The sequence below is a fragment of the Osmerus mordax genome, chromosome 13, assembly GCF_038355195.1.
Source record: "Osmerus mordax isolate fOsmMor3 chromosome 13, fOsmMor3.pri, whole genome shotgun sequence".
In the NCBI taxonomy this organism is placed as follows: Eukaryota; Metazoa; Chordata; class Actinopteri; order Osmeriformes; family Osmeridae; genus Osmerus; species Osmerus mordax.
The window spans coordinates 8,084,388-8,109,007 of record NC_090062.1 but is presented as its reverse complement, the minus strand read 5'-3'; the positions used below and the strand labels follow the sequence as shown (position 1 = coordinate 8,109,007).

The following is a 24,620-nucleotide window of genomic DNA, read 5'->3' as shown; positions in this document are numbered from 1 at the left end:
ATCAAGATGTTAAGTTTATTTAGGCAAATATGACTTGAAGTTCCCAACAACATTGCCTACCCTGCCTTTAGGAACAAAAATACAAAATGCACATAGCACAGATAATTTTTACGAACAGCCGGAGTTCGCTAGCTACTAGTAGAAGTGCAACTGTAGCTAGCTAAAGTTAGTGCTAGCTGGTGTCCTGTACTATCCTCAACCCTGTTTGTCACTGCCTGACTGAGCGAGCAAAAGTGTTTTTCTGTAGGCTACTCGTGCTGTTGTTTATTTGGTTTCAGGACTTTGCAAGTGATTGACGTCCTTTCACGGTTCCAGGTGCTCATCCTCTCAAGTGGAGAGAGAATGGAAGACCGTTTGAGTTCTGTGGACTGCACAGCTCCACAGTCGTATAGCTTTGTTATTCTTAATTAAACAAATCCAGTTAAGCATACCTAGTACTCAGAAATGGGCCTATTTAGAGTTAGAATGGGACTTAAAGTTGATCCCTCAACATTGCCAAAATCAAAAAGCCTATAGCGCCATGATAAGACCGGGTGTCTATTCATCAATGGCTTCTATAAAAATGGAGAACCTCAAAGCCCCAGCCAGTATCTCATTGATGTACCTAACCCTTTCCTTTCCAATATTAGAGATTGGTCTATGGCCTATGGGTTTTTTTCATGTATTTTTCCAACTTTTGCAGTGCTTTGCCACGGACCGTGCATCTCTGCTTGCATGTCTACACTCTTCCATGTTGTATGTTTTACATTAAGTCTCTGTAAACGTCAGAAGTAGTTTATACAACCGAACGATAAAGCCGAAAACAAGGCTCCTCCATTTGTGCAATACTGGTTGTAAGGATGCGGAACATTCATACCGGTGTATTTCTATACCGTTCATACCATCCACACCTATATGGAACCGACTTGACGTTGAAAAGGTTTTTAGATCAATTGATGTGAAAACAGTGGACACAGATTTTACAAAGGAGACGGACAAGATACAAAACTTTGCAAGAGCCAAAAACTCTTCTCAGAATTTGCGAACAATACCAGACTGAACACAGTGTCGTTAACAGACAACAAAGACATGCTTGTTCTAGAAACTAGACTGACTTCTAGTAATGATTCAGAAATCGACAAAGAACTGATGAAAACATCAGAAAACAACATACAAGATGAATATGCTTCAAGCATTTATGGTGATGTTTTCCCAGTTTAGTAGGTGTCCTCTCAGTACATATCTTTGGACATGAATAGTTATTTAAAACATTATGCTTAAATAATAAAACGTTTCTCCCACCTCTTTATAGTTTACAAACTAGCGTTGTCTGTAGTGGTTTTACTTTTGTGATTTTGACATTCTGTTGTTGTGCATGTAGGCATGTTTTAGTAGAAGTAGTTTTTATTTGAACTGAGAAAGATCAATTGAGGCATTTTGCCTATAGCTGCAGAGATTCTTACACGACTGCTTCTGCCATTTTTAAACAGTTGCCCCTGGGGAGCCCCTCACTACTTCAGCAAAAACACTCAACACTAATTGTTTTCCACATGTCTGCCATTAGCCTCTGTCTCCAAAACAACGTTAACGGCTTTGAGGTTACAGGCAAAGCACAAATACAGGTCTCTAAAATGGGAGGTATTAAAGGAAGATTTTGAGGGACGGTTTGTTGGCCTCCACTCTGGACATATGGTTTAGGTGGTTGTTGATCTAGCTGTGGTGTTGAGGATCTGGGATTGACGGTCAAACATCTTGACAAAAAAGAAGAGTAGAGCTTCGACTCTGACTTCCATATTGCAAATCTTGACTTTGTACTTGTTTTGTCTCTTTTTGGACACATTTTATTCATTAACCTATATCTTTTTATTTCCCTAAAACACTTGATGCGAACTGTTAAATACCTTTGTTCAGGTTCCCTTGCATTTTACAGAAGCAGTTTGGAATGTAAAATGGATGCAATATTTTCTTATTAGACTTGGGGAAAGAAGGGATTTAAAAGGGTAGAATACTGTAGTTTTGGTGGGGCCTATGTGCAGCAAGTTTACAAAAACAACCTACAGGGTTCTTTACATTGTGTTCAAGAAATGTGTTTTGCCAATTAGGTCTTGTTTCCTCTCCAACTTTCCAATGAAAATCTAGTCATTCGAGTACCACTCGGTGAACAGAAAGAATTAAAATAGACTCAAAGTTTGAAAAGCATTTTAGCTGGTTGACTTCAGTACATTGTGTCTGCCTATTACAGAAAGGCTGAAGCATAGGTTACTCCCCATCCCCCATCCGCCATCCCCCACCACAGAGCAGAAGCTCTGCTAGTGAATGGTCATGGCAACGCTGCGGGCCACTGAGTTTATAGTCTTGTCGGACAGTGTTCCAGGAAATCCTCGTCAAGAGTCACGAGAGACCCTTGTGTGGAAATATTTAATATTGGAACCTGGTCCTTTCTGGCCATAAACAGTGTCTGTAGACATTTAGCGGTCTCCTTGACCTTAAAAAAATGCTGGTGCTTGATTTGTGCCCTCATGCTCTTTCCTGAAGGCTCCTCAGTGGTGCAAGTTCTGCTTTTGTACACAAAGGAAAAGATTTAGCCCAAGTTACTTTTAAATGGCAAGATGTTTCCACCAAACCTTTTTGAGATGGAAAGTGTACAGTCAAGCTCTATCTACAGCCCTGAATGCCCCTGCCAATCTGCAACTATGAATTCCAGGCAATGCATCTTAGATGTTTAGACTGTCAACAAATTTACAAAAAACAGGATCTTCCTCATTTAAATGTGTAGGTAGCAAACAGTTGTTTATCTGGCTCTGGTACAATCCTTAATCCAGGGCATTTTGAAAAACAAACATGACATTTTCTGTAATCTACATTTACTCAACATATGGACTCATTGTTAAAGGAGGCTGTTCCAGTTTTTTTTTATTTGCGCCTAAAGGTGTTGCAATAAACTGTTGACTTTCACAAAGCTTGTTGAAGAGCCTATGAACCTTGCCACATCATGCTGGGTGTCCACATGCTATTTTGTTCCTACTGTATTACGATAACAAGGTGACTTTGGCAGGAACATTGCAGCACTGCAGCTTTCAAGCTGAAGGATGGTAGTTCTTTGCCAGCATTTTCTTCCATGCTAATTTGGCAGTTGGTCCCCAAATTAACAAAATAAGCCTTTTTGTGACCCCTTTGTTCCAAAATTGTGAAATGTTAGACGAACAGTTAACTGAAATGGAGTAGGCTCACTATATTGATTACTCGTCTTTTTTTCTCAGGTAGGTTATTGAAATTGTTCTGGAGTGTACACAACAGTAATATTCTCATTAAAATGGATGGGGTTGGCTACATGGACACAAAACATCTTGAGTAAGTCCTGCAAAAGTGATCACAGATCTGTCAAACAAAGCCCTGTCGTGCCTAGTCTTTCCTCTCCCTCTACTCCTTTCTCTCTTCAGCTTTGTACAAGGCGTGTGTGCATTTGTGTCTGGATCAGGGCGCTGCGAGAGAGGCATGTTGGGGGAAGGGTGAGAGGCGAGCTTGCACTGCTAATTCAGCTCATGAAAGACTTATGCAGCAGGAGCAGCTGTCTTCCATTGTCAGCTAGCAAATTTCCAACGCGCCTCATTTCGCCTCTCAATGCGTGAGTAGCAAGAAAGCAAGGGAGGGGGGGAATAGGGTGGAACAAACAAAGAATCAAAGGGAAAAGGGAGAGAAAGCCAAGATTTGAGATTTTGATTGCTTCTTGTATTGTATGTATTTTTTCTCTTTAAGGTTGAGTTAGGTATAGGGTTAGAAAATGCTCAAGTAATAAACAATGAATCTTATCCTACCCCTGCTATTCATGGGGAAATAAAATGGCTGTGCTGTGGCGAGAGTAAAGAAAGGGCACATGAGTGGTAGAGGAAGAGTGTGAGGGGGAGAAGACCTGAGGTTAAGGAAGGAAGGAAGGGGGAGGAGAGGACTGTGTTATGAATGGTTGAAGTCTTTAACCCCCTACACACTGAATAGTTTGTTTGTGGTCCTTCAGCTGCATGGGGCTGGTGGAATGAGAGGGAAAGGCTGTTGAAAGGGCTAGTCTATTAAGGCAGACACAGTTCCAGGCTTACTGAATCCTTGAGGCATGTGGTCTGATTAGCAGAACAAAACCCACACAGTGGGGAGGGGCAGACATGGCTCTTTCCATTGCATGGAATGTTCTGCCTTGGCTCTATAGGGAGAGCTGGCAATACGTTTACTCCTGAACCTGTGTGGTAAACCATATTCTGTGACTCTAAATATAAAAAAACACGTTACCTTAAATCTCAAATTAAGTCATGTCTAAATAGTTTTTCTTTAAACTTAATCTATAATTAAATCAGAGGCTAGTTCAAATATACGTGGTACATGATGAAATGCTGATTATGTTATCTGCTAGTGTTTATTTATCACCCATTTCTCTTGAGGGACTACTGTATAAGCCGTTGTTCTCCCACTCTGTCTCAAAGCTCTATAATTAGTCATTAAACGTCAGATTGAAAATATCTGGTTTCAAACAAGATTAGCTTAATTTAACTATTTGCCATTTATGCTTTCTGAGAAAGAGAACCCTTGGTCTTTTACTGTTGTCTAAGTGCGGGTTCACACGTAAAGGTCACTCTAATCAATGTTAGAATGATACATTTGTTAACATTTTCCAATTGGTCTGGTTTGCGATCACAAAGGCCAAATTCTAACGGTCCAGAAATGAAAAAGAAAAGTTGTGGTTAGAAATGTAGTTCAGTTATTGGTCTTACAGTTACAAACCGCATTGAGGGGGTTATGCTCCAGGATTCGGTTGAACCAGACTAAGCAAGGCTGGTGTGAACACTCCCTTCTATTCTATCCAATTGGTAAATTCCATAAACTTGGCTCCCACTGAACCAGGGTTGCAAATGACCTCACATTTCGCCCTCATACTGAAACCACTACAGACTATTTGTAGAATGTCAGTGTCTCATAGTATAATCAGTGGTAAGGTGCATTGACAATTGTGATAACATAAGACCATTTATTGGTCTAACAACATTAAAGTGACATGCCTGTCTGTCCGTAAACAAACCACAATCTCAACTAAACTTGTTCCCATTTTCCATGAATGACGAATGTAGTCTATAGTGTAAATTATTCTTAAGCATTATTGCAGTGCAGTTATTGAGTGTAAACTAGATCATATGCAGCTTTCTTAAGGGCTTGATAGACCTAGTGGCCCCTCAACACAAAGTTAAAACCAATCAAGTAACCAATCCATGGTCCATTGCAAAGTCGATATCTTGCAGTGTAACAGGTGCACCGATATCAGTCTTGAGCTGTGGCTTTGTGGTTTAAACTTATTTTACTCTAATGAGGTTAGTGTCACAGACAGGAATCCGTTAATGTGATTAAAAGCATTCTTAAGTACAGTAAATAGAAAGTACACAGGTTTGTGAGGCGTGCGATTTACTTGCAGATTATTGTAATGGGAGTAAAATTGATATTGTGTTGACTTGAATCATGTTAGACAGGGTCAGCAAACCCATTTAGTGGCCTTCTGGTCCTCATTAATTACCACAAGCCTTATGTAATGGCATTGTCTGGATAAGTTGTCATGAAACAGTTACAGTCAACCAATTTATGCTTATTGAAGAAATCATACTCTTAATAATAACAATCATCTTAATAATGAATAAACTGTGAACGCTAGCCTCAACAGTAATCCTTGTGAGCATGTCCAGGACATCTTTGTTCCAACAAGAGGAATGTTGTACAAAGTAAACAGGCATATAATTAAATTATCTGTATTTCATTTCAGGAAAGTACACAACATTGAGATGTGCTATACCAGCAGGAAATTGCTAGTAACAAACTAGCTATGTGCAGTAGCGTCATCACCAAGGTTTTGGGCTACCTCAACTCAGTACAAATTAGTCATGTCAGTGTGTGGGCTGAAATCCAATGTCATTGGTTTGTCAGGTTAAGTGTGGTGTCTGTTTTAAGTTTATTTAGATACTAAGATCTTCCTTCAGGATCAATGAAGGGAATTGAGTTATCTCATTACACTTGCATATGTGCTCTGTTGTTGCAATTTAACTATGAGCAGTCATTAACCTACACACTTGTACACTTCCATCAAATACCATGTCTCCAAGCACAATCATTGCATCTCCACAATATTGTCACTGCTCTCAGGCACATGACTGCTTACCTGTGCAATCACTAGGCAAGTCTTTTGGGTGATTTAAGGTGATATGTCAACCCCTTGGTGCTTGGGTGATTAAGCCCTAATGACTTTTCCATACCAGTTGTCTTTATTCGTATCTTTGTATGTATTTAGCTGGGAGGCCAGAGAACAAAGATTTCATGGGGCTTTACTCCAATCTGGTGATAAAACACAGGCTAATTGAATATCATTTGATTTCCCGAGGAATACAAATATATTTTTAAGATGAAAATGTATAAGTGACTTCGCTGCTTCCTCTGGCATCTGTTTGTGCTGTGTAAATTCTTTATAGCTGGGAAGTTTAGATCTGAGATGAAGGGATTAATTTTTTCTATTCTAATCCATGTAGACAGCTAGGCCCTTGTGATCATTGCCACCCCTTCCCTCTCCACTCATCTCTTTGAATACAGGGCCTTTCTAAATCACCCTAAAAAGGGTTTCCAATGGGATTATGCAGCTGATGGAAATGAAAGAGAACACTGTCTTCATTGGGAGCTGTGTCAAACATTTTGGATTACAGTGCAAGAGTGTGTAGTTAAAATTATGGGATTTTATTTGGAGAGATCATTACTAGTGCCTTTCCATCCACATTCAACGAACCTATAACTGTTAATGTAATGACTGGAAATATTATTATTTGTATTTATTTTTTAAATGGGTTGGTATTTACTGTCTAACATTTATTTTAATTTAGGGATGGACTCCCTTTAGAGGCTCCCTTTAATTGCTCTTACTCAACAAGGTCTTTTTCATGTTACTTTTCATTGTTCTTGTCTAGGGCTTTGTGATGCTTTTGTTTTGACCTGTGTTTTAAATCCAGTTCACCATTTCCTTTAGTGGTTCACTTTCACTTGAAAGCCCAAGGTGAGGGTGTGCGGACCACTAACACCACTAACAATTTGCTATTCTCCCCAAAAATAGAACCGTGTGCCATCAAATGCACTCCTCTCCTACCTTGAGCTTGGTAAACTACAGCTGAGTATCAGCTAGCCTTATATCCTTTTCAGGATTCCCATTTCCACACATTTTTGTAAAAAATACAATAAAATGGCTCTTGACATAAAAAAGTTTGCCTTTTCCTGGCTTAGTGATATGGAACCATTTGAAAGGTCCGCTGGCCAGTCAGTGTTTACCTGAGTTACATTAAAGCAGTTGGTAGTCTCCATGTCACCAGGGTAAACTTGGTACGTAAATAAGCAGAGTGCATTAAACGATGGCTAGTAGAGGAGTACAGATGCAATACAGGGGTCGACTATGTGACACTCAGACTGTTATGATTGAGACTGGTGGGTGAGCAAGAGTGTGTGAACTATATAGACAGTAAAATTCTTCGAACAGTAAGCTACTGCCATACTCATGCAATAACATGTTTACACAACCCAGGTGAATCGCAATCTGCTTACAGGTAATATAGGTTTTTTCTGCAAGACCAACATTTTGAGGAAACTTTTTTTAAAGAACTCTTTATTCATAAGTGCAGCATTGTCTCCTTGTATTTGCTGCTTGATGCATTTCAAGCAGCCAGAATTTCACAACACAGATTAAGATACATGTAGTTGCCACAATCTTTGAATGTCACTTCACAAAATAACATATGTTTCTTGTCGTTTTTATGCACCTTTCTTCAAAACTTGGTTGTGTGCCATGGAGTTACAATGTCTGAGGTGCTAGGAGCTTTGATTTTCAACGTTGTTATCTTCCTCAAAAAGATGGGTCCACTTCAAAGTCGTAGCCTGGCATAGCCAGACCCAATCGGAAGCTGTCAGTTCATTTGAGATTTCCTGTTGGCGCTGACAAAAGTGCTCCTGGATGCGATTGAATTGAACAGTGCAACAAAATGTGATTTTAGTTACTGAAAATGCCTCAACATCAGTCCTCTGTACAGTCAATGAATTATTATGATCATCATATCAGGAAAAACAGTTGAGATCTGCCGAAGCAAATATAAAATGAGCTGTCAGATTCGTACGGTTCCCAGGCTATTAGTCATCTTGTTAGAGAATAACTCAATGAAGACTAGTGAAATGTCCTTGAATTAATTAGCCCCAAGCTTACCATCTTTTTAAATAAGAAAGGCTTGTCAAAATATTTTTGTGTCTTATCAATGCACTTTTCCCCACTCCTGAACTGACCTTGTTGTCCGGACATTTTAAGTAACACATGACAATTTCTGCTGATTTACCTTTTCAGGTACCTTTTTACGAATCCACAAAAATCCAATATGATTTTTGTGGGAATTGAGGAGCAATATGAGTGGTAACTTTTTGTGTCCATTTGTCTTTTGGTAATGCTAAATGGACAAACTGATGTGGCGTTTGGTTTTGCCTTATAGAACATGTAGACCTTGCCCAGAATGTGCTGGGCTCATTTGATCATGTACTGCCAACAAATAGTGTCCCATTATTTCCCCCACATAATTTGTTTACACAAGTAATCATTTCCTTCAACTAAGAAACGGCATTCCAAAAACAGATGGATTTGCCTGGCAGGATGTGAAAGAGCTTGGATCAATGAAGGAAAAGTCTGTATGGTAATGAGATCGTCTTATAAAATAGGCTAGGGAGTAACTCAGTGGTTGGATTATGCTGAGCTCTCAATTATGTGTTGTATGTGGGGCCTCTTTCTCCACCTGCAAAACAACATTATTTTTAATCATATCAATTAGTTTAAGGTATGCCTTAAATAGAGCTTGAGCGCCAGCAGTTAAATGTCTTCATTCATATCAAATTAGACTTTTTCCACTGCCAGAGCTAATACTCACAAGTTCCTGCCGATTGGTGGTTTTTGGACTAATAAATCATGGTATATCAAGAGGAAAATACTTACAACTGCAACAACTGCAACAATCGCAACACCTTCTGCCTGTGTTGTAAAATCTCTTCATATAACCTTTTTCATATTACACCACAACACATTGTCAACAGTCACTTACCTGTGCTCCCTTTAACAATTTCTCACTTGGGATTGTTGAACAGCTGTAATACTCAGTGCTCACCCCTCATCTTTCTCTGCGAGTTTGCCAGCAAGGTCTGGTGCCAACCACAGTCTGTGCGAGATTGGTTTACACAGACTGTGCACCGACAGTGCTCCCTGGTAAATGGAGATGGCGGCATCGGCTGTGCCCATGGATAGCAGCTGTGTGTGGGGGGTGGCTTGCATGGCCGCCTTGCCTGTTTATTTTTATCAGGGCATTAGCAGATTAGGCACTCGAACTAACGAGGTCATCAAACTATGATGGCTGGGCTGTAGACTTCTGCTTAAGGGACCAGTAGAGAGGAAATGGGAGCTTTTATATTCCAGTGAATTAAATTCACTTTCACTCCCTTGACATCTCCTACCGACCTCACTGTTCCTTAATGATCCGAAGGGCATGCAGATGTAATTTGTTTAGTGAGATCCCCTACCAGTGGTCCATGACGGCCTGCTGTTTTTGAACTGACACGTTTGCATGTGCCTCGATTATGCAGCTGTCTCTGGGATTTCTGAGGCCTCCATCTGATATCACAGACACATGTGCGTTGTCACTCGGTTAATCTCAAGTACCCCTTTGGTGAATCTAGTCTTTTAGTTTAGATTTAACAGCACCATAGTTCATGACTAGCATTGTGTTTAAATTCAGATTTTCTTTAGATCATGAGGTCTGTCCTGCCTGAGTTTGAGGTAAAACATTTAATTAATTAATCCAATTAATTACTACACCATGGACCTCACCACTTTTCAAAGTTAGAAAGAGCTGGATTTTGCAGACTATTCCCTTTTATCATATATTCTTTAAATGCTTCAAGGGTGCTGAATGGACAATTGTTGTGCTGACTACTCAGTGCTATTTGGTGCAGTGTGTGCTTGTGTTAATGCAAAGGAATGTGAACCCATAAATCCCAAGTTCAGGAACTACTTGAAGTGAGTATTAATGTTTATCAACTTATGTGAAGCTTAACATGACTCAATGGGACTGTTTTGAAATGTTGGGCTTGATTCCAAGCAGCAAGTCTTGGCTAGTTTGAGAGAGTGAACAGGCTTATGTGTGTTGCCACTATGCTATTTGTAGACACCACCCATCCTACTCAAATGGTATGGTACTCCCCCAACTCAAGACCGCATCTGACTTTTGATTAAACAGTTCCAACCTACTTGGAATAGAGTGGAATAACACGAGGCCAGACTGTTGTTTTAAGTCACTCTATATAAATGTTATATTATTATTTCTTCTGTACACACACAAAACGGTCCATAGCACAATACAAAACATGGCAAAAGACAGACAAATACAAGGTAAAACACATACAATAAGAAATTAGTACAACAGTCAGAGTTCCACAATACATAAAAAGAATGTTCAGATATTAGTGTAGACTAAAACGCCAATGGTTCCACAATCTCGAAGTGAACCTAACCACACTCATAACAGGGTTCTCTGGTGTTGCAATGATGTTAATCTACACATACATCTGTACATGAGATTCCTGAGTACAGCAGGACAGGCAGATACATCAAAACTTACAAACATTTGGCTTCTTATAGTGTGAAACTGTCATTGTTGAGTGATTTTTTTTACAGATTTTGTGCTGGTTGGCACGCATTACTTTAGCCTCCATTTTAAAAGTGAAATGCAGCTGAAAGTCAATGGCATACATTGACTGGCAAACACACATAGTTCTAGTGAACCTATGTTGCAAGGGAGCATGTTTAATGCACTAACATTTCTCAATGCAAGGCAAATACATTTTTGCACTTTTGATAAGTATACTAAATGTAACCCACCAGTATCAGAAAAATAATCAACAAAATAGTACACACACTAGGTGTAGGTTGTTATTTATTTACTTTTAGTCATTTAACAGACACTAAATGACTAATGGAATAATGTAAATAATTTGATGAGCAAAAGTTTTGTCAAAAACATTGTTTCCAAATTTAGTCTCTGATGGGGTGAAAGAAGATAAATATGTAACCTACTCAGACTGTTAGCCTGTAGGCCAATATCATTTTTCTGTTAAGTTTGTACCTATACCATAATTACTCAGTAAATATAGCCAACTCACTTATGTTCAACTAACACAAGGGTTTCTTCTGAGTGGTTTGAGAAGGCACCACCCACAGGGAGCCTCTGCACAAGGGAAACGGGCAAACACAGAACTTCTATAAATAGTTTGTCGTTGTGGTCTCCTGAGAAATATCACAGCCTGAATAACAACTTGTTTTCCATGTCTTATGTGCAGGCGATACTTAAACATCCATTGTGCGTAGTTGGTTGTGGTCCTCATAAAAATGCTAGTGCTTTGTATTGTTTTAAACTGGAGTGTCCAGTGCCTTCAGGCTGCCACTGTTTTGGAAAAAAATGAAAGTATATTAAGGACTCAAGGACATGAGGATGTATTTATGAGGCACCAGTAGCAGACTAATTGTCTATTCCAATGTAACTTTGCACATTATTAAACAGCAATTTTTTGGGTGAAGAGTTTGTGTCAAAAGCCCTATGGTATGGTTGGCTTGCAGGTGGATAGAGAATACATGAACCTGTTACTTTGATTAGCACATCACTGCTTGTTTTTTTCTTTTGTATTTGATCCACCAAACATGTCTGTCAAAGCTGTGTTCACATCAAGATATAAAGGGAATAATCATTGGGTGTTTGGATGGGAATTCAACTGGGCTGAGCTGTCAGTGGCAGCTCCAGAGTTTGGTTGTAAGGTCTCCCTTTTGTGTGAGATAAGGTTTATTACTATGGAGGGCTGGGGAGGAAGAAATCCTCTGAGGCTCAGCATGGCTTATCTGGATTTCTGCTCCCAGTTCAGCCTCTCTCTTTCAGAGCCAGAGTGGGTGACCTTGACAAGAATGTGGCTTATTATTGTAATAGATACCGTTGTTGCTGAATGACTTGCGGTCAGAGTAGGAGGCTATGAGGGGGGAGGGGTAGTAGGAGGCTGGGGGATGGAATATCCAGTATTTCACTACACAGATGGAACTTTGTCAAAACGTGCTGTGAGATGCTAAAATTCAGTTCAATTCAAATGTCATCAGTTATTTGTTTGACTTGAACCAATAGCAATCTGCTTGGAACTGCCACACTGAAACTTAAAATCAGACAAGGGAAATATGTCCTGTTTCTGATACAAGAATGAGGGAGGAATGGTTGCAGGCAATTTCCCAGACAGACTTGCCTTTTGCCATTGCAGACCTTTCTGATCTGCAATGGACTGTAAATGCAGTTTTCTGAGAGAAAATACATATTTCTGCCTGGGGACTCTTCATTGCTGACAATATCCAACAGTCTACAAGAATTTACACCTACCCCACCCCCACCCACAGCCTTGCCAGCTAGCAAACAATACTAGGCACAGGCCCAAGGCAGCCAGCTGCATCAGAATAATGAGTAGAATTGAGGTGGTGGGGGTTGGTCGGGCAGGGTCAAGTTAGATCTAGCTATGACAAGAGGCCAGTGTACCAGAACACCTGCTGATATCAAGCCAGTTAGCCAAACAGTCAGCAAGACAGTCTGCCTTCGAAGAAGAGGATGTTCAGCAATCCTCAACCATCAATATATTTCGTGAATTCAAAATAGGCCACGTGATGATCCAGTACTTGTTATAAAGGGAGAGCAATGATCACTAAAAATTATTATTATTATATATATTTTTTTACTTACTTTACCTAGTAGCTAAACCTTGACACTTGTGGCTATTTATTTGATTTATTGACTCAACAACCCTTTGGCACAGTTATCTTTAGCTGCTGTCTGGTCATCCTTGAAGGACCCTCTCTAATATTCCAAAAATGTATTTTGTGAAACCGCTTTCTCTACTACCTGATGATTCAATGAAGGTTTATAATTCAGAGTACAGTTAAGCTGTAAGCTTATCCAAACACCTTATCTCAGACAGTGCCCCCCAGGGATTCAGGCTCCTCTCTACCCAAATATCTTGTCATGGCCACACAGTATTAAACACTGCTGCTTCTTTCGCAAGGTAAAGCACAGTTTTTTAGGGTCATCAAAGTATTGTGTACACTTAAACCGGCAAAAGTTAACATAATAAAATATATTCAATTATGAGCAACCGTGCCCCCAGTTCTTGTTTGAACTTCCTTGCTTTCTTTGAGCTGAAGTTCGATTGACAGTGGTTTCCCAAAGTGAGTCAAGGAGAAAGGCCTGCCTAGCCTAAGGCTGGAACTGGATTGCTGGAACATAATTGGCTGGAAAGCAGCGGTTCTCTCAAATTTGTAATTGACATTCCTCTGGCACTGAGCTGTTAGTGTTGATAAACAACTCTTAGGGCCTCATTAGCTTACACAACATGTTTGTAGAGGACAAAACATTTCTTTTTCACTGAAACAATCTTACCTATTGTACCTTTAGCCCGTTATTGTCAATGCATTTTTACGTTTGTAGTAGTTACATTTACATTTAGTCATTTAGCAGACGCTCTTATCCAGAGCGACTTACAGTAAGTACAGGGACATTCCCCCGAGGCAAGTAGGGTGAAGTGCTTTGCCCAAGGACACAACGTCAGTTTGCATGATCGGGAATCGAACTGGCAACCTTCGGATTACTAGCCCGACTCCCTCACCGCTCAGCCATCTGACTCCCCCTGTAGTTGCTGTTAGTGTTGTCACAGTACCAAAATACCAGTACTGTATTTTTCGGAAAATAAGCCGCACCCAACCAGAATGGTAGCTTTGTGTTTGTAAATCGGATTATAAACCGCACTGGACTATATGCCGTACTTGATATGGGAACAATGATACCAAGCAATGCACGCCGTTGTGTAACACTTCGAAAACAAAAGTAAGTCAGCGCGTAACGCCTGGGACACACTGGCTGCAAAGCGCCTGGACGCGCCGCGCCACGATCAGCTACGACTGAGCAAAAGCTGTTCACACCAGACTAGTGATGGGAAGTTCGGATCATTTTACTGATTCGGTTCTTTGAATTTCGTTCAGTAAAATGAACGAATCTTTTTTCGAGTCATTCGTTCATTTCAAGGGGGGGGACGGGGGGGACGACGACTATCCGTCCACTGCAAACACGTATCATATTCTCATGTAGGTTAGTGCACCATCAGATACTATTTTAAAAGAAATTCCTGCATTAAAATAATGTATCATGACAGTATGTATGATTTGGTCATTTCTGATCACACTAGCATTTAATTATCACGGCAAACAATTACACTGCACTAAACTAAGTGTAAATGTAAAGTGAAAATAACAAAACCAGTAGCTCAAGTCATCAGAATGATGACTTGAGCGAATATCATTCACGTCTTACTGAAACAGCGGCCACGCGAAAGGGAATGAGGAAACTGTTTCCTCTACAAAAAAATACAATGCGGGTCACGTGAAAAAAGGATCCAAAGACTCGTAGAAAGACCGAGTCGGGAAATGAACGAATCGTTCGTTTCCTCTAGCTACCACTACAGAGCCTATGCAGGTCACGTTAAAAATGATCCAAAAACTCGTACTCGTACTCCCGACTCATACCCGAAGACCAAGTCGGGAAATGAACGAATCATTTTTGTTTACTTGGACGAGCCTATGCAACAGTCCCGATGCGCGGCCACGAGAAAATGAACGAATCACTCTTTGAGAGGACTCGTTACTCCCGAGTCCTTGTAAGGATTCGTTCGCATTACTCCGTGCCGGTCACCAAGCCTTTCAGCTACTCTGAGCTTTCCTTTACGCTGACATGGTACATAAACATGGCATTGGCTATATCCCAGCATTGATCCTTATCTATGTTGTCCTTGTAAAATTGTTGCTGACATACAACAACTCCCTGTGCTTTTCAACTTCGAGAATTCACTTGATGCTGATTTTAGAAATCGACTTGGGTGTTCTCTCTTGGTAGGCTATGTCTGCGTGTGTGTTGTGTGCGATTTCGCAAGTGTCTCACGAAAAAATTCGACCAGCTGCCGAAATGATCGCTGCAGATCTCAGGCAATCGCGGCGCTTCGCAGCCAGTGTGGTCGGTCCCATTTGATAACATGGGCGCCGAAAGAAAAAAGGAGGCGCTTCCAGTGTCACAGCCGATCGCAGGCAGTGTCCCAGGCGTAATATATGTTTTCTATTGCCCGGGAATTAACTATTTACCTTTTAGACATGTGAGTTCAAAATATTTCCGACGGTCCCCAAAGCGCAAGTTATTTTTCAGAAACGGTAGCTAGCTAGCTTTAGTTAGCTTCCGGGTAAAGTTAGCTAGCATAATACTCGTAGAAATGCTACTACAATGCTAGCAGACATCCCAACATGCAAAAACGAATTTCTGGGAGGTGGCTTCTAGCCTGGCTCTGCCCTCCTACGTACTTCCGCTCAATTTAGATATTGCTTCTGTAGGTCTGGGAATTTGGCACAAGTCGATTTTCTCAAATACATTTTTTGTAGGGCCAATCAGCGAACAGAAGGAGTGGCTGAGAACAATGACGTTGATGTTGTGTGCTAGTTTGAGTTGTAGTTCAGTAATGGCAGTGGAGAAAGATGCGAGCGAAGCCATTCATTCGGTCCGTTGTGGCAACGCTGCCGAATATCCAAAAGTTAAAGGCGGAGCAAAAACAGTAGTTTGCTAAGTTTTGTTGGTGGCCATGATGTTGTGGCCGTCCTCCCCACGGGGTTCAGGAAAAGTTTGATTTTACAGCTACGGCAGCTAGCTCCGTTACAGTAGTGGTGAAGGAGTTGGCTAAGGCGATTGTAGCAATTGGTTATGGCAGATCAGAGTGGCTCTTGGCAGATCCAATAGTTTTAAACAGAGTACCCGCCTTCAAGGAAGTTAACGCTTGTCAATGGCGCGATCCCAGACCCTCTGTACAAATTAAATGTACGAGGGTCTGGTTAGGACCAGGCTAGGTGGCCCACCGGCTACGCATATTCACCTTATTCTGGAAGTCACGATGGGCGCGGCCATCCGCGTAATCTCATTTCCGGTTTAGTTACTTTCCGGTTTATAACGGTACTAATTTAAGGCTAATAGAGATGGACTGTGCAGTTCGCCGCTGCCATAACAGCTGGAAAAAAACGTAATCCGACCCTGTTTTATCATTGTTCTGAGCATGGAAAGAAGACGTCTGAGTGTTGTGGACCGACATACTTTGCACCGACCTCCAATCAAAGTTGTTGTGTAATAAGAGATAAACTAGCTACATTTTAGTATGTTTTAGTGTTCTCTTGTTCACTTGTTCCTTTCATTGCAAAACCTGATGTCTATTTAGATTGAATTCCTCTTGCATCCCTTTCTGGAGTGTCTTTACTATCTCTTCAGTAGGCTACCTACTTCTACATCTGTGCAAATCCCTTCAATCGCAATGCTCATTGTAGCCTCAAGCTACAATGTAGTTCACGTAGACGTGTGCTTTGTTTGCCCACAAGGACAGTTCATTTGATTTTCTTCCATTCATGTTTTGGAGTAAATGCCAAGATTCTTTTTGATTAGTAACAGGTGAGCTGCAGCCCAAGATGTTGCTAAGGACTGAGAGATTAAAGGACAGTCAATTCAAGGCATGTGCCTCTACTATTTTGGGGGGGATGTCCTGTTATTTGATTTTACAGTTTTAATCACTTCTACAATGAGTTGTTGTGGCTTACAGTGCTTAACCAAACAAATGGTCGGTCTGCTCCTGTTTTTTTCCTCAATTTTAAGATAATCTGTATGTACTCCAGAGGAAGGCTATAATATAATGTTTTGCTATTTCTATTGTCAGATATCTAATGAACCAGCATAGCTCATTTCATCTTAAGAAGGCAAAATACAATCGTTAATTGATTAATAAATACAAAATACAAAATGAATATATGAAAATGGTCTCCATTTACCCTTCAATGCTTTGATCCCTCTCTCGAATACTTTGTTTAGAATGACAAACTGGCTCCTTAATGGTTTAGAAACATTCTAGGTCTAGTTTTATTTTTGTGTGTGTTTTTGAAAGGCTACAATTAAAAGCTGAAACCGAGAGTTGCCTGGAAACTGAAAGTGCCCTTTGCCAGCTGCTGGTATCAGCAAGTGTTTGTCTTTCTATTGTCTTCAGTTGTTTGGTAAATGTAACTAGAGGTTGCATCAAAGAAGTACCATCTCAGTGGGCAAAGGAAATGGTAGTAAAGAGACATGTATTGAATGCAAAATTAGATTAGAAAAAATTTAATAAGAATGAGGTTAAGCTACAGCCAAGTCATTGTGTTTTTTGTATCTGATTTGCATTTAATGTAGTAATTTTGCGGCCTAATTATCGTTTGCCATGCACATTGTAATGCCTCTAGATGAAATATTTGACATTCAAATCCTCTATTTGTCTTGTTTGAAGTTGATTGTATTTACAGGCTGTTAAGTAGTTCCAGGAAAATGTGGTTTTCAAAGATTAAGATTTCACTGGAGGCCCTATTTTGATCATGTAAACTGTCAATTTGGCAAAATAATTTCATGCCACCTCATGTATTTGCATGCGTGGTTAATGAGAGGGTTGTAAGATGTGTTGTATGAAGGGACGTTTCAGTTTACATATACATTTGCACATAGTTTTTGGTCCTAGACATCCTACACCGTCTTGTGGACCTAAGCGACAATGAAGACGTTAGTCTCTAATGCCCTGTGATGTACTACACATAGCTCCTGCTTCCTACCTGACTGCCCTGTAGCTGAACACCACCCAAACAGACAATGCAGAACACTGCAATGCTCTACTAATTCAGAACTCTGAATGTCTGGGCATGCATTCAAATGTTAACTTTTATTTCTATTCTTACTGCATAATTGTGTCCTGCCTATTATTTATTTTTTATCACCTAGCGTCTTTGTAGAATGGGATACTTCACTAAATTGCCAAGGTTTATTCCATTTTCCTTGTCTTCCTTGAGGGTTTTAGGTTGGGTTAGGTGCAGTTTTATGGGCATCTGTGAAGCAATTTGTGACATTGTAAAAAGGGCTATACAATATACACAAATATCTAAGAGGTTGCTGAATTCCACATCTTAAGTGGTCCAATTATCTTTTTTTACAATGCTATGGTTACTATATGACAATATTACAATATTATGTCTCAATTATGATTCAGGTCGGGCAGTTATTCTGAAGACTATCTGATTTAGCACTTCTAATGCTCATATTCAATTCACATTTTCCAACAAGGTAAATATTTAACTGGTTTGCCAAATTAAAGTGAGAAATAAATGAGTGACTCAATATGACACTACCTACTATCTCTTTGTAATACTTGCTCAAGCCTTGCACTTGGTTTCTTCATTCCTTCCTCCCCCCCCCTCCCCGATCCATAGAAATCTGTTTACTGTCACTGTGGCTTTTCTTATTTCTTAGAAAATGGCAGGGGACTGTTCTTGTAGGGAAGGCTTGCGTGACTATGCAGAAACCTCTCCAAATCTTGTGGGCTGGGGAGATTTCTGTATAACCAGACTGTAAATCCAGCCTTAAGATTTACAGCTGTTTTGTGCAGCTACAAATGCAGCTAAAGTGTCGAATGGAGGCTTGTAAACAAAAGTCAGTTTTGTAGCTCGTTTGCATGCGGATTCTGCTATCCAGATATGGACAAGCAATCCGCCACATGCTTCTACGCACTGGTTTTACAAAACGTAAGTGGTAGTGTGTTGAGAATGGGGAAACCTCAAAATAGAGAACCAGGGGCCTCTACACTGTCGTGGAGGAAGTCTCAACCACAACCATTATATTTGGATTATATGCTGAAAATATCTAACTTTTTCAAGATGGTTTACGTGGATTCAGAAGTTACCCTTTCCTGTCTACCTGAATGTCGTTAAGTTTGAAAGTAGTGTCATGAAATGTATGGTCACATACAGAGTAGAACACAGGGACATTCTGGGCAATTACATACTTTTGACATGGCAGACAACAGCTATGTAGTGGCAAAAAAAGGAAAAGAATATATCTGATACAAAACACAAACGAAAAAAAAAAAAAGCAAATAGCAAAACGTTTCAAATAGCAATATAGCAATACAAGAATGGCAAAGTTTTATAGATATCAAATGAAGAGTGCCGGTGAGTGGCTTATATTAAGTTACCCTTCCTAGAATCGGTACACCTTGTCGGCTAAATGTAGTATCAATGTGTCTATGGGAAGATCCACACCTAGTTTTTCAATAAATGGTGGGGGAAAGGTATGTAAATTAAGCGTTTATTCCACAAAGTAAAATCTGACTAGCGATAAGCATGTTACAACAATTTATTTTTGCATTTACAGTAATCTGCTGACAGTTACATTGATGTTTAGAACACCAGCATAGATTAAATGTTCAAGAAATTAATTTGTCCATAAAATCTATGAATAGTAATTTTTCATGGTTACATATTCATTTTGTAATTGTCCTACATTGAAGTCTAAAAACATGCTACAATTTCTGATTGCAGTCAGATCAGAGTATGTCACCTGAATTGACTGGGATAGTCCTAGAGCTATGCACCTCTTGGTATAAAAGATACAGAGGTATTTGTGAAGGCTTTGGTTCCACACCAGTCCTTCTTAGGCTTAGTGTATGCAGTCTGGGAAATCCTTTTCATTCATCACTTCCTGGAAACATGCCGTCCTGTTGTCATTGTTTTTGTTCTATGCAATAGTTCGTTTCCCATGGAGTGTAAAATGAAAATGTATGATTCCTTGTTATTACATAGCTGTGATAGTCTCAGTCCATCTTTAGTAAACTTGGTCTACAGTCCCAATAACCTAATAGGTTTACAAAGTGATTCTGGATGATGCATGGTTCAGGTCAACTCAGATGTAGACCTACACTCAGGGATTATTGCAAGATTAGATTGAAACACGTTGTTACCTTTTGACACCCAGTTTAAATGTATAGCTTGAGTTTAAGTTGTTGTAGCAGCATGTTGGAACTGGTGAGGTTTCAGGAGAGAACCGTGTGAAGGATGTTTGTGGTGACAGCTCAAAAAGCGAAAGCAGGTGTAGTGGCCTCACTCACTCGCTTTTTTTCTTCTTCTTCTTTTTTTTTTTTTTTTTTTTTTTTTTTTTTTGCATTTCACTGCATAGCTGTCACTTTGAAGGAGGGTTCATTGTGCGGGCTTGTCGACCGAACACTGCACCTCCTATAAGGACTGGGAACAGAGCAGGTTGACAGCTCGGATGATTACGTGTCCTGTCCCATTCACTCAGCCTAGCCCACAGCTTGGCCATGTCATGCGTCATAAACTGACACAGAATGATTACGATGTCATTAGGCCCCAGCTCATTGCAACTTCTGCCACCTTCATTTGCTTGCTTGATCTCCAGGGTTGTCAACAAAGATTTATCAGAAGCCTATATCCTTTCAAAATGTTGGAAGAAACTCATCCGGTCTACAGCATACATTCTTTATTGAATACAATATAGGCAAAAACAATTTTTTATCCCAATATGTATGGTTTGTTTGTGTCTTTGAAAATGTTTAGATTCTAAACTTAAGAACATCAAAAATGTTAGGCTAATTATTTCTGTAGTCTCAATCTGTAACGGGATGTCAGTTGAAATGTATTCAAAACCTGAATAGAATCCATCATTGGCAAAACACTATTCCCAATTAATGGATAGTGTTAGGCAGTGCTATTGCTTTTTTCCACTGCTAATGATCTGAAGCACTTTAATATAGTCTGCTTTGAATAGTGAGCTCTAAGCCTTATTCCACCATGGAGCTTAATTCAGACTGTCTGAAAAGACCCCCCCCCCCCCCCCCCCCGTGCTTGCATGTTTGTTGAGCGCATACCCTTTTTTCCCTCCGCCATCTCAGTGCCTCTGAACAGGTGGACTCAATTACTGGGCCCTAACAGCCCCCTTCCCTCACCACAACTAGCTTCTTAATTGAGCAAATTAGTGAGTGATCAGTCCATGAGATGATGTGGTGTCAAGATCTGACTGTGTGGCAACAGAGGGGGAGAGCTTGCAGAAGGAAGAGGGAGCATTCACAACTCCCTCACCTTTGTAGGAGTTTGAAAGGGTTCAGTGGCCTCTTTGCTAACCAGCTCGTGGAGTTGGGGGAGTAGAAAGGTCATGCAAGCGCAACAGAGCTCATTTTGTCTAAACTAATCTATGCATCAACTTTACCTTGACAGACTTGCATACCTGGGTCTCTCCTATGCATTGAACAGTTTTTCACTTCCTCTTTTTTTGGCATTTCCTCATCAAGAATCTGCTGACACATGTTTACATTGTTTTTATTGTAAGACAAGCATCTAATGTCGTCTTTTCCATCTCGCCTCCAGATGGACTCTCCAGTGTCCACGCCAGCCCCTCCACCTCACCACCTCATGACCGCCGTGGGCAACACCGAGATTGCCTCGCCATGCGAACAAATCATGGTTCGTACACGCTCCGTGGCTGTGAACACTACGGATGTGGCGTTGGCGACGGAGCCAGAGTGCTTGGGGCCCTGCGAGCCAGGCACAAGCGTTAACCTGGAGGGCATAGTGTGGCAGGAAACAGAAGACGGTAAGTGCAATCCAAGGTTTAACCTTACAAGACTGAGATTATTTGCGCTCATAAGACTGGGGACAGATAAAACTGCTTTGTTGGGACTTCAATGTAAACAAGAGGCCATTTTGTGTCGTCTGGCTCATGAATATAAATTAAAGCAATTAGGGCTGCAACAACGAATCGATTAAATCGATTAAAATCGATTATTAAAAGCGTTGGCAACTAATTTCATTATCGATCCGTTGTGGCGCGATTATTACGCCACTCAATATGTCGCGGAGATGTTTGAGTATAAAAAAAAAAAAGTTTAGTTGAGCGCGGAGCGGAGGTAGAGGAAAGGCCATCGGAGAGACGTTGTTGAGTAACGTTGTTCTGAAACACATGGCGGAGGCAGAGAAATCAGTACGACCCAAGTCATCCAAGGTGTGGGAGCATTTCACACTAAATACATCGAAACAGTGTGTTAATTGACCAAGGTGAAGTTAGTTTCATATTCGACATTCGTCTTACATTCGGAAAACGCTACTTTGCACCATTGCGTTAGGGACCGGGTGAAAACAACCCATACCATTTTGAAAAATGTTGACTTTTAGAATATTTTTAGGAATATAAAACCTCAAACAGACACCAGAGTATCTTAACAATGTCTGGTATACTTCCACAGCCTTTACTTTTTCAATGAAGTGTCAAATAAAATGATAGAAAATAACTAATCTTTGAAAATAGCTTAATCCTCGCAAATATTAACTTTTTTCAAAATTGTGTCAAAAAATCTTAAATATACACCAGATTATTCTAATAAAGTCTGGCCTACACAACCTTTCAATTTTCAATAAAGTTTTAAACAAAACTCAAATAAATTGCTCATCTTGGAAAATAGCATTACATCCACGCTAATATTAATAACACTTTCAAAAGTGTATGCCTGTTTGTGCACATTCTGAAGATTTTTTGCACTGTCAGCTGCAGTTTTTGAATAAAGGGTTGGAAATGAATGCTTTAAAAAAAAATCCAATTCATCGATTAATCGAAAAAAGAATCGACAGATTAATCGATTATTAAAATAATCGTTAGTTGCAGCCCTAAAAGCAATTGATAACCCATTGGATCAGTTTACCTGTGTTTAATATAATATCAAACGGCTTTAGAAAAATATCTTAACTCTGACAGATACAATTATGAGGGATAAAAGGCAAAGGTCTGACATCCTGAACATTTCCTTAATGGCATTTCCAGAGCAGGTATTTAAAAATCAAGCAACAAGGTGAATGTAAGTCAGTTTCTCAGTGGTCTTAATTTTGTTTGGTTGAGGCATACATAGACCATTTTCAGCAGTATACCTCACAACACAAACCTCTACTTCTAAGCCAAGAAGGAATAACTGGATTCCCCCCAACAATGTTGTTTGGTCCGAGTGAAATAAAGATGCAGAAGTCCTCCCTTTTGATGTGTTTTTTTTTTTTGGTATATCACTCGCAGGCCCAGTTTGTCGGTTCTGAATAACTGGCCTCATTTTCAGTTGTGCATGCAAAATAATGCAAACACCTAATCTTCAAAGAGACTCGTGTTCCATCGCTCTGCAGGCACGCTGGGTACAAATCACCCACGCAGACACTGTGACTGCTGGTCTTTTCGCAGCCACTGTAGAAAGGTCCCTGCCTCATCAACATTCCCACAACACAGTCTTCTTTCAAGTGTTTTTCTTATTTCTCTCTTCTTTCCCTCTCCCTCACACGCTCTTGCTCTTTATCGCTCTCTCTCACTCACATCGCTTTTTCCTCTAGCCGTGGGCACTGTCTGATTCTCTCTCCAGCCTGTGCACCAACTAGTCTTTCCCTCACTCAGTCTTCAAGCCAAGGAAGGGAAAGCAACTGCAGGGTGGGGGTTGGGCACGGTGCAGGCGGTAGACAAGGCCATGTCTGTTAATGACACGACTGTGGCAGTGAGCCAGCCAGAGTCTGTGTGCTGTCTTTTTCTCTGCTTCCCACAGAGAAAGTGTGTCTCCTCCTCCTCTCTTTGGTGTCTTTCTCCCTTCCTCCCCTCATTCTCTCAAGCAGCTATTTTGGCTGCTGAAAGAGGTAGTGGTTAAAGTTGACAGACCCCTGTTTTTTCATCTGCCTCTACCTGGTTCAGCAGAGTGATTGGTTTTAAAGAGTGAGGGGGCAAAGGCACTCTTGTTCTGCAGGTGTGGAGGTTACCACAGTGCTCAGAGCTGTAGAAACATAAGGGTTGTCAGTGTGCACATCCCCTCGTTTGAAGCCTTTTTTTAATCTTCTGAAGCAGATCTATATCACAGTCGTTGCGCTTGGAAACCTATGTGCTTTGTTAGAGGAACTTCCCTTTAAAAAGGCTGGTTAAAAATAGATTCCATGGCATTGTTACATATTTAGACTGAAGGCCGTAATCATAATACATATTGGGGGGACACATTCCCCCCCCCAATATTCAAATCTGGTCAAAATGTCCCCCCCAATATATTGATTTATCAGCAATGTCTTCCTCACTCATTTTCTCACTCCACTCTGTTTCTGTTGTTGTGTCACATTTCGATGGTGCCACTGAACAAAACAATGATTGCCTGTTTGAGAGTGACTTGTAGCACACACCATTATCAAGGGATATGAGCCAGGGAGCGAGCATATTTGGAGTTTGTTCGCAACTAAACTTTACAAATGTATGTGCCTTCCTGGTGGTTTGAATTTAATGCATTTAAGTTCATTAACATATTTATCGATCATTCTATCAAGCAATTTTCTTATTGCTATTGATGAAATGTGTATCACAGGACATATGGTATATGGCTTTTGTTTTTATTGCCCAGGACCTAACACAATTAGTAACACAATTATAGGAAAGACCCTTATTATCGTCTACCTCTTTACTATGAGACACTTGAGAAGCGCATCTCTTATGTTGTCAAAGCCTTGAAACTTACAAAAACCAAACAAGGAAGTCGGGGCTAATCTATTCAGGCTGCTAGGAGGATCGACATTATACAGAGGCGCCACTGCCATTTGAGATGCAACCTAATTA

The 24,620-nt window shown here is 40.4% G+C and overlaps 1 protein-coding gene across 3 annotated transcripts in view; it reads left to right on the top strand.

Moving 5' to 3' along the window:
* Nucleotides 1-24,620, top strand: part of LOC136955634 (zinc finger protein 609-like) — a 51,082-nt gene that overhangs the window by 14,904 nt on the left and 11,558 nt on the right. For all 3 annotated transcript variants that reach the window (XM_067249371.1, XM_067249372.1, XM_067249370.1), the window contains exon 3: nucleotides 21,377-21,602. In XM_067249371.1, coding sequence (XP_067105472.1) covers nucleotides 21,377-21,602 — 226 coding nt within the window. The remainder of the gene's footprint in view (nucleotides 1-21,376; nucleotides 21,603-24,620) is intronic.